At 35.2% G+C, this 11,515-nt stretch overlaps 1 protein-coding gene across 1 annotated transcript; it reads right to left on the reverse strand.

Moving 5' to 3' along the window:
• Positions 1-4,668: 4,668 nt before the first annotated feature.
• Positions 4,669-11,166, reverse strand: LOC145592039 (uncharacterized). Its single transcript, XM_081648505.1, has 4 exons — positions 10,933-11,166; positions 8,818-10,257; positions 7,544-8,652; positions 4,669-4,990 (listed from the first exon to the last, which is right to left on the reverse strand). The coding sequence occupies exons 1-4, from the start codon at positions 11,164-11,166 to the stop codon at positions 4,669-4,671; spliced, it is 3,105 nt and encodes a 1,034-aa protein (XP_081504631.1).
• Positions 11,167-11,515: the final 349 nt, after the last annotated feature.

Raw genomic sequence — 11,515 nt, forward strand, 5'->3', positions numbered from 1 at the left:
ATCACTACCCTCCCCATTGCATTAATTTAGGTTTTTTTTTCACTAAAATCACGAACTAAATAATAAAATACAAAATATACAATCTAATAATCTCAACTATTGTCGATTTATTTCTAATAATTCAACCGTTTACCTGATGAAAGGGTAGAATTTTTTTTTTTTTTCAAGCTGCATGTCAGCTCATGGTTGGTCTAATATTAGAAAAAATTATAAAAACAAAAAAAAATAAAATAAAAAACAAAAACTGATTTAGCAGCCCTTCTCCACTGTGAAATCCCAGTCAACTGAAAACTAACCAGCCATCGCCTTAATCCCCCAATAATGGCCAACCGACCCTGTCAACCCCCATAACACACACAGCCTCATCAAGCTCTTGACGATATCGAATAAACGGTAAAATTGGGGCTTTTCGAGGGGTCAAATGGTGGCGACTGGAGCTATTGCACAAATTAAGTGGCGATGGTGGTATCGCTTGCTGCAATTTGAGGCCGCTAAAGATTTCGGCCTGCTGCTAATTTTTGTGCGGCAATGGTGGTTAGTGCGGCGGCGTGGAGTGTGCAGGCTGAGAGGTGGAGTTGTGGGAATTGCTTTGTTTTGTGGGTTATGGTTTGGGGTGGGAGTAGACCGACTTGGGTGGTTTTTGGGGTTAGAAGGGGCCAGCCGACCATTTTAGAGGTTAGGGAGACGGTCAGTTGTTTTCCGACGAGCTGGGGGTTGGCCTTGGCATTTTGCGGTGGCATAAGGGGAGGAAGTGGTTATTGTTATTGTGATTGTTATTGTCTTTAGTTATTATTTTCTATTTTATTTTTTTTTCATTTTTTTTAATTTTAGACCAAACATGTGCTGACACGTGTATCGGTTACATGTTACAACAAGTCGTTGACTTGGTGTTGACCGCTTGGGATCATTAAGGCAAAGTCAAGGCGTAGTTAGGATTATAAGAATTAAATCAGCAATTGCTGGGATTATTAAAGTGTATTTTTCCAATAAAATAGACATTTGTCAAGAGTTTTTAAAGCATCACATAACAAAAGTTATTTTTTCAACCAACGAGAAAAGATATTTACATTTTATTTTAAAATTAAAATAATTCAATTCCACATAAGCATAACATAGATTCATATATTTGGCTGGTCACACCATGTGCCATGTGCCCAGCCATAATAGAGGTTAGAGTTGACCAATAGGCGGGTCGGGTCGGATTCGAGCTGGCCAAAGCTTTAAAATATACTTTTCGGGCTGGGCAAGCTTCGGGGCAGATTTTTTGTGCCCAAACCCGTACAAAATGGTCGGGTCGTGCGGGCTTTTCGGGCCATTTTTGGGTTGGGCCTAAAAAATCAACTAAATATGCATAAAAACGCATTCCCAAACCCGCCCAAAAATATTAAAATTTCGTCGTGCCGAAAAATTCTGCCCAAAATCGGGTCGAGCCAACGGGCCGGGCTAACTTTGATCACCTCTAATAGAGGTTACTTCGTTAGTCTTATAGGGGTTACTTGGTTAGTATTACAGGGATTAATTCGTCAATGTTATAGGGGTTACTCGGTCAATATATTTTTTTTTTATCAATATTATTCTTATACTCGGTCAATGTTAAAGGGTTACTCGGTCACTATTATAGAATTTATGGGGGCACTTTATTCTTTTATAAGCGATCGCACATAAGACGGGCCGCAAGCATAATTAACAAATTAGGTATGAGAATTTTAATTCAGTTGCACAAAGGATAAAGAATAACAAAAGGTGAATTAATACGAAGTATTTAATTTTTATTTGTTTTTACAAAATAAAATTATCTTTCGATGTCAAAAATTGTGTCTAAATAAGGCCCCGTTCACTTCACCTTATTTTTGCTGAACTGAAATTATTTTAACTGAAACAAAATTATATTTGCTAAACTTAAATTATTTTTACTGAACTTAAATTAATTTTACTGAACTGAAATTATTTTTGCTGAACTGAAATTATTTTTACTGATTTTCTATTATAATTCTTCTTTAAGTAAACTGAATTTTACTGAAATGAACTTATTTTTACTGAACTAAAATTATTTTTACTGAACAGAAATTAATTTTACTGAACTGAACTTATTTTTACTGAACTGAAATTGTTTTTACTTAATATTATTTTTTTAAGGTGAAGTAAACAGAGCCTAAATGACGAATGGGAACACGTTAAATTTTTAATAACTTACCAAATAAAAAAAAAATTATTTTTTCCTTTTATAAAAAACTTGCATCGCATTTTTTTGGACTTAATTTTCTTAAAGGCAAGAAATTTTCATTAATTGTTATAAGTTAATTGCACAAATAAGAGATATTCATTATAATAAAATCTTATACTTTTCTATTAAAGTCTATAGCAATTTGATCAAATTATTATAAGGTTTTTTTAAGAAACGATTAAATAGTAAAATGAATAAATAATTAAAATTAACTTAGAATAAAATAATATCTTAGATATATGTATTAACAATTCGTGCATCGCACGAGCTTTCATAAAAAAAAAGGGATTTTTTTTCACAATGTGCCCTTCCTTATAGACAATTACACACGACAATCTGCAAGTACAATTAGTCAATGTAGAGTGACAAACGCCAGTACACATTTCTAACAGGCATTTGGTTGGTATTAATGTCATCACCTAAATCTCCCTGTTCACTTACCTTTCTTTCTCTTTCAAATTAAATTTCCTCCTCTTCTAACCCACAACATTAACTTAGCTTTTCAGTTTTCACTAGAAATTTTAAAAAATATATATTACTAAGGCACTAGTGCCCTATACTTGCTAGAGTACTAGTTTTTAATGAACTGATGCCTTTGTAGGTAACATTCTGACTACACACAAAACAAAAACCCCAATATATACACAAATCTGACAAACAAATAAAAAACTATCAATTACCACACTAAGGATCAAACTCTTGATCTCCAAGACCAACATTTAGGATGCAAGGTAAAGGTAACCACTGAGTTGCGCTTCTACATCATTCTATTTTCACACAGATATTTATTTTTTACCTTCACTTTCTTTTTTTAATATTTTTTTATAAAAAATTCTTTTTAATACTTTTTTCAAAAAATCAGTGGGCTGAACCCACTAGACTCCACCGTTCATCCACCCCCTAAACCACCTCCAACCATGATGTGGAGTATAGAAATTTATATAATCTATACCACAATACAATATTAATCGAGATAAGAGGCTAGAGTAATTGGTTAGTTCTCTAACTTCCTTAGGTAAGGCTAGGAAACTCGTTCAATGATTTATCCAAATCAATCAATATTATTATTAAAACTCAAAGGCAAGGTGTTCCAATCCACCACGTGTCACTTTCTTTTCCTTATTTAGCCACATCATCAAATTGCCACGTCATCAAACCATATTAAAATAGCAATTACAATATTAAAAAAATACCACTTAGGCATAATAACAACCATTACTCATATACCCAATTACAATACCTTTTTTATAATTAAAAAAAATTATTACCTTTCCATAAAAAATAATTAAAAAAAAAAAACAGTATAGGATTTGACCAAAATTATACATTTATATTTAAAGTATGCATATTATATGGCTTCTTTTTCCGAACACCTATATTTTTTTTTTATTATTACTAAAAAATTGCTTTCTTTCCAAATATATATATATATATATATATATATATATATATATATATATATATATATATATATATATATATATATATATATATATATATATATATATATATATATATATATATATATATATATATATAAAGAAACAAACTAAAAAAGTTTGTCTTCTTCCTAACACTCACTGTGAAAGTGTGAATCCATTATTTCTCGCGATTAAAAGAAACCTACACAAAGTCCCAAACTCATAAATTTGTCCATCAAAATTAAATGGAATTTTCATGGTTTTCCCTGAAAAAAACTCCAACAAAATCAGATTCGCAGTGTTGATTTTAGTTTGTAGTTATTGTGGTTGAGTGATGAAGCAAAAATGGTTTTCTCTAAAATTATCCATATTTTATTGATTTGTGGCCGTAACTATTGTCGAAAAACACCTAAACGTCTTTGATCACATTCAGAAAACCAGAATAAAGAAAGGTAATTTCTGTATTGGTTGTTGACTTCCTACACAAGTTGTTCGTTTGTTATATTGTCATCTTACCTTCTGTGATTAAATGTGCATGCATGCCTGTAATATAATATCAGTAAATTTCAATAGTATATCAACTAGGTGTTAGTAGATTTTTTGTAATTTTGTGGAATTTTTGATAGTGGATCACCTTAATCTGTGTATTTGAAGTATTTATAGTGATTCTCGAATAGATTTTGAGCTGAATTTCATATGATTAAGTGACTCTTACACCGATAATTTGTGATTTTTAACATAATTTTATGTTTTTAGTGTATGTTTCAGATTTTGATTGATATGGAATTGATAGAATCTTGAGTTTTTGATGGGAACGACAGAACTTTGCGGTTGACACGTGACACTTTATTCCAATAGCCTAAGGTACTCTTTTCTTATTATGCATATCAAAATTTTAAAATATAATGCATATATTTCCTTTTTTTTTACAAATGCAGAAAACAAACATAAAAAACAAGATTAAACTAAAACTGGAAAAGTAACTAGATTAGTACGACAATCATTAGCAATCACGTGTGCTTGCTAAACCTTGTCCCGGTCTACTTTGAGGACATTACAGAGCTGAAAATGAGATCCAAGTTGACAAATCTCTTGTAATGTCCAATGCAGGTTGACGTTGGTATTGGTTGGCCGCCGAAGAAGAGCAACTAGGACCTCTGAATCTGTGAAAACCATAACATTTATAAGGCTATGACTAAGAGCCCACTTTAAAGCCGATACGCAAGCTATCGCTTCTGCCATAAGTGCTGAGTCAGTAATCCCAAAACTCCCACCAACCTTCATCTCGACAGTGTTGGTGAAGTTAGCTGTCCATCCTATGCCATATTTGTAATACCTCGTATTTCTATACGTATTTTAATTAAAATAAGTATTTTCAGAAGTATTTAACTAAATTGGAATGTTTTATTTAAAGTATTTTAATTATTTATTTTAATAAGTTTGAAAATATTTATAAAAGGAAAATTTATTTAATTAAGTTGAGGTTTAATTTAAGGAAAGTTTTATTTTAGTAAACTTTTATTAGGGATGGGATTAGGAAAATTAAAAGAGGAAAGTTTAGGGAGAAGGGTCTTAGAGAAGGGGTATAAATATCCCACATATGAGGCAAATCAAACTTTGCCCAGAGTGGAGAAAACCCAAGGTAAACTTCTCTCCCTTTCTCTTTATTTTTCTTTATTTTTCTTTCTCTTTTTCCCCTTCCCCTTTTCGGCTCCCCCTTACCGCCGGCCACCACCACCACCGGTGGGTCGCTGGCGCCAGCCACCAGCAGCACCAGCCGGCGGCAGCCGACAGTGGTGGCCGACCAGCCACCGTTTTCGAATAAAAATTTTTTTTATTAAAACTTTATTTTTAAAAACCAATTTATTCCTAAATCTAATTTTTAATTATGAGTTTTAGGATTTGATTTTGATGTTTGATTATGAGTAATATGTTAATTTTCAGATTATGTTTTTAATTAAAAAGCCCCAATTTTTGAAACCCTAGGTTCTTGATTTATAAATTATTGAAGGATTATGATATATAATGGTGTAAACCTTTGATTAAAGTGTTTTAAGGCTAAATTACAACAAGTTTTCATTAAAATATAGTGCTGGAATTTTTAGTAGAACATTTAAAATCAAGTTTCTTCAAGGAATTTTAATTACCCATTAATTGGGATTAAAGTATGATGTTTGAAATATAATTTCAGCTTATTTTAATTAAATTATGAGGGGTTTTATAATAGTATATATTGCTGGAAATTTGTGTAGAGAGGATTTTAATATTCTTCTATGATTTTTAAATTGTAGGAGATTTTGAAGTGAGCGATTTTTATTAGTCGTGGCGATTTTAAGATCGTATACAAGGTACGTTTGCGTACTTAGCATAATTATATTGATGTAGTAGCTTGTTAAATGTGTTTGGTTGATTACAAGTAGTATCATGCTAGGTTTGGATTAGAAATTATGATTTGGATGTTATTGGTGATTGGATTATGAAGCATGATTTATTTGTGATGGATTATTGGATGGAAAATAATAGTTTGGAATAGTATTTATGAACCACATATTTATTTTTGGCATGTTAGAGAGCATGTTTAATTAGGGAGCATGTTTAATTAAACTGAATGTTTAATTTGGTTTGGAATATTGAAAAGGGATTTTATTATGGTTCATATAATTTTTATTGATGCTATAAGCATGAGGAAAGAGCTATATAAGTGTCTATGTACACAAGGAATAAATTGTATGTTGGTGCCTTAGTGCACTTAAGGTGTTTTTAACACCGAGGTATAGGATTTGTGGCGCTTTATGCGTTTAAGGTGTCTTTGACGCCGAGGTAGATTTAAAAAGGGTTCAACATTAAATACTATGTGGTCACTAATTATTCAAGAATTAAATTGGTGTGTTTAATTGATTGATTAATTACTGTTGATTGAACGATTATGGTTTGAGAGTCATCACCAAGTTTAATAATCTGTAAATAACGTAAAGTGAAAGAGATTACGCACCAAAACTCTTGGAACGTATATACCTTGAGTATGAACATATGGAGGGAGTTATGTGACTTTATATTTGATCATAACTTCTACTGGAGTACAGGACGCTGTATATTCCTTTTATTATTATTATGCGCAGGAATTCCGCCACCTATGAGTGGTTTTTGATGCTGGCACGGTTAGCTCCCGTGTCAGTAACCACAATTTATTGGGGGAGGTTAGTGGGAAACCCGTTCGATGCGTAATCAACGCTAAATAAATAATATAGTTGTCTAGTGAGAAGTTTTGTTGAATGTTGTATGCTTGAAAAAAACAGGTGCAACAAGGTAAGTTGTGTGCGGATAGGTAATTGCATGTTAGTGTGTTAATTACGCTTATGTACTCAGCTTTGCTGATTGTGTGTTTTGTGTGTTTATTGGCCTTGTCTTTATCTTGGCCCTATGATGACCCATTTTTAATGGAGAGTAGTGGAAATAGGTAGAGATAAGCTTTTCAGGTGATGAAGCATATTTATGAATGGACATGTGTGAAGAAGTGAATCATGCTAGTTTCTGTAAGTATATGATGTGTTTATTGCTTTAATTATTTATGATATTAATATTATGCGTGACTAACGAAAAGGTTTTGAATTTGGTTTGGTTTTAATAAGGGCCTATAATGGTTCTAAGTTGTAAATTGATTTTATTTTACTTGGTTTGACTTTACTTTCGTTGATTGACTTTTCAAGTTGACTTGTTTTGAATGGTTTTGAAATTAGTCTTCCGCTGTGTGTCTTTGATAGTTGCCTTAACCGTTTTCACGGTGGCGGTAATGTCTTAGATATTCCTACTTAAGGTTTTAAACAGGGCAAATCAGGTATTTTAAAAGAAAGGAATTTCTAGGGTGTTACAATATTGGCTCGTATCCTTATGCCAAGACCCGTCAATGGCAACTGTACAGTTTAAGTGGCTCAAAGAAATCCCATCAACAGTTGTCACATGGCCAAGCCTAGCCTGTAATAACCTTGGCGGAGAAAGGCAATTATCATCATAAACCTTAAGGACTCCTAGAGAGCGGAGGTCAGGCTTAAGGTAGTGTTGGAGACTCTTCCATGCCTCCTCTAGATTTAACTTGAAAGCCTGCGGAGACCCAAGTGTTCCCTGAAAGACCTGTTGGTTCTTAGTTACGCATAAAGCCCATAGAGTGGCAACAAAGTGTTGAATACCCAAACTATGGACACCATCCTGATTATAAAAAAGCAGGATAAGCTTCTGCACCCATTCCTGAATCGAAATAAATGCAGAGTAATTGTAGACAAAAGTTGCACTAGCTGTTTCCAATGCATACTTAGCCAAAGAACATAACATAAACAGATGCATAACAACTTCCTGATCACCTCTATCACAAAGTTGACGCATAGTATCTAAATCCATACCTCGGGCTTCAAGGTTAGCCGTCAATGGTACACCACTGTGGCCCAATTTCCACAAGAAAATACGCCACTTAGGGGGGATCTGAAGGCGCCAAATAAGTTTGAAAAAATCAAAGCTTTCCTTCCGATGGGGTGGTTTTGAGAAATTAGTAAGGAAAGCATATCCTATTTTCACCGTATAAATACCTGTAGTAGTAGCAGGCCAATACAACAAATCTGCCTCCTCAGTTGGCGGCAACTCTAACTTCAAGATTTCCTGGGCACTTTCCCACTCAAAACGTTGACGAACAATTGCAGAATCCCAAGTCCTAGTATGCTTATTAATGAGGTCACTGACCTTCCAAGATATACTTGCCGCTAAGTTCTGGTTCGAACGCACAACTGGAATCTTCGAATTAACCCATTTAGTACTATAAGCAGGAAAATTTCGTCCTGACCCTATCTTCCAAGCAAAGCCTTGCCTAAATTTAAGCATAACATTAACCAAACTTTGTCTAGCCCAATAGACTGTACCCGAGAAACCACTAAAAACACTGCCAGGGCACAAAAAGCGCGGTTGCATGTCATTGAAAACTTGAGCTGCTAGCAATTGAGGGTGAACATGCATCCTCTGAACCTGCTTAAAAAGTAAGGCTCATTCATAACAGAAGCTGACCGGATGCCAAGCCCCCCCCATTCCTTTTGGTCGCCGGATAATTTCTCTCTTCACCCAATGTGTACTACGAATTCCCTATTTTGCCCACCAAAACCACGTGATCAACGAGTCAATCTTATTAGTGACCGCCAAAGGTAACTTAAAGGACTTCCTAAAATGTGAGGATATCCCTAGAAGAACAGTATTGATCAAGAGGAGTTTAGCTGACTCCCAAAGGCTGCATGTAGACCATGAGAAGACTTTCTCCTTGATCTTCTCAACTAAATAGGCAAAGTGGACCGTCTTCTTCCCTGTTATATCAAAAGGAACCCCTAAATGATTCCCCATGTGAGACACTGGCATAACCTTAAGGATGTCCTTAAATAGAGCAACATCAAAAGATGAAAAAGAGGGACTAAATTTAACAAAAGACTTACTAAAATTAATTTGTTGACCAGATGCCCTACCAAATCTATGTAGGATATTTGCAATTGTCAGGCATGAATCCGAACTAGCCTTAAAGAAAAATAAAGCATCATCCACAAAGAAGAGATGAGAGATAGAAGGCGACCTTCTTGAAATTTTCACACCATGAAAGAGCTTTATATACTCAGCCAAAGTCATCATTCGAGAAAGGACATCCATACAGAATAAGAACAAATATAGAGAAAGAGGGTCTCCTTGTCGGAGTCCACACCGTGGATGAAAAGCCTCTGACGACTGGCCATTCACTATAGTGCGGAAGGAGACTATGGAAATGCACTGTGAGATCCAGTGCAGCCATCGATCTGGGAACCCATAGGCCCGTAAGGCTTTGATAAGAAAAATCAAATCAACCCTATCATAAGCTTTGGACATATCCACCTTAACCGCCGCTAGACGAGTTGAATGTCGTCGTCTAGTATTAATAAAGTTCAAAAGCTCGGGTGAGAGGTAAATATTGTCCTCCATATGCCGTCCCAGAATAAAATCATGTTGATAGTCCGAAATTAATTTGGGCAACACCATCTTGAGGCGCTCAACCAGGCACTTGGCAATACACTTATAGATCGTATTACAAAGGCTAATTGGTCGGAACTGCGTGGACAATTCGGGTGTGTCAACTTTCGGAATCATGACTAAGAGAGTGGAATTGAACTCCTTGAGCAAGTAACCTGTAGAAAAGAAATGAAGAACACTAGACACTACCGAATCACCAACAATCTCCCAATTAGTCTGAAAAAATTTCAGTAATAAACCCATCGGGACCCGGAGACTTAGAAGCAACAATATCAAACATTGCATTTTGGACCTCAACCCAAGTGAAAGGCGGTCCAAAGACAGAATATCCGCAGTTGTTAAAGAAGGAAAATGAATATCCCGTAAAAGGAGGTCAATAAATGTGCCATGGTCATTGTCAACAATAGGATTAAAAAGAGTTTGTAGAGAACTAGTAATCAACGTAGAAACCGCCACATGACCCTCAACCCATAAACCTTGCTCATCCTGCAAAGTGAGTATCTTATTCAATTTACTCCTTTTCTTAACCTGTAGGAAGAGCCTCTTAGTTGGTGCATCACCCTCCTTAGGCCAGTTACACTTAAGACGCTACAGCCAGTAGTCGAATGGAAGATGACATTGAGGAACAATATTCGATAGAGATTGAACAAAAGCACCCCCCCTTCATGAATGGTATTAATTGTTGAACCAAGAGACTTAAGATCATTCGTGAACCCCCTCCAACTCACCCCCAAAATTTTTTATTAACAAGGCACCATTTTTGAATTTGAGAACGTACTAGACGTTGCCTCCTTGCTAGAATAAAAGTCGGCGACCCTTGGAAAGGAGCATACCAAAAAGTACCAATCAAATTTTTGACATCCGGGAAATTTAAACACCATTGCTCCAGTTGGTACAGTCGGTTTGACCTAAGTTGTAGAGGGTTCAAGTCATACACAATAGCTACATGGTCAGACACTAGAATCGGCTCATGAAAAATCCGGCCATCTGAAAAATCCTCAAACCAACCCGAAGTGACATAACCCCTATCTAATCTTTCCATTATTAAATCATCATCTTGCCGCATATTCGTCCAAGTATATTTCGGTCCCGAAAATGGAACATCAACGACATCATTTTCTAACCTTCAATCAAGGAAAAGATCAAGCCCTCTAATAAAAGTACTACCACCCAGTTTATCAGTAAAAACTCTACTTGATTAAAATCACCCAAGAGTAAACACTTCGGATAACTATGTAAAATATTAGTAAGAGTATGCCAAACCAAAGGACGGTCATACAAAGACGGAGCACCATACACAAAAGCTACATATTTTTCCATTCCACTATCATCAAGTATTTTACATAAAATGACATTTTGAGTAGTCAAAAGACAAGCAACGGGAGTACTAGTCCAAGCAAAAACCGCTAAACCGCCCCTAGATCTTATAGAATCTATACCAAAACAAAAGTTCAAGGAACAACTAGCCAACAAAGGCCTAACCAAATCAACCGACATCTTAGTTTTCGAAATAAAAAGAACAAAAGGACATTTAATAGAGACAAGCCACACTAGATAAGGACGTGTAGGGGTGTGTGGGTCATTTCAATCCCTACAATTCCACGCAATTATCCTCATTTAGCACTCGGGTGCTGAACCGATGCAGCAACCTCACCCTTAGCTTGAACAGAATCGACCTCCATATCCTCCTGTACCTCCTTAAAAGCAGAAGTGACCTCTTCACTTCTCTGTATCTTGCCTTTGCTCCAAAAGGATAATGAAGAAGCAGCACATTTCCCCTTCCCTATCCTCAAATCAGTATTAACATCCACACCCCATTGTAAAGGCATATCAACATCAGTTAAGG

This window comes from Chenopodium album, chromosome 18, assembly GCF_948465745.1.
Source record: "Chenopodium album chromosome 18, dcCheAlbu1.1, whole genome shotgun sequence".
In the NCBI taxonomy this organism is placed as follows: domain Eukaryota; kingdom Viridiplantae; phylum Streptophyta; class Magnoliopsida; order Caryophyllales; family Amaranthaceae; genus Chenopodium; species Chenopodium album.

Bases quoted from the DNA above. Each gene is read 5' to 3' on its own strand.
- LOC145592039 (XM_081648505.1), bottom strand. From the start codon at position 11,166: ATGTCGGTTGATTTGGTTAGGCCTTTGTTGGCTAGTTGTTCCTTGAAC. The intron at 10,258-10,932 runs GTTTGGCATACT...TACTGGCTGTAG, and splicing joins CTTTGTATGACCGTCCTTTG to CGTCTTAAGTGTAACTGGCC. The intron at 4,991-7,543 runs GTCTTGGCATAA...AAATACGTATAG, and splicing joins TGTACAGTTGCCATTGACGG to AAATACGAGGTATTACAAAT.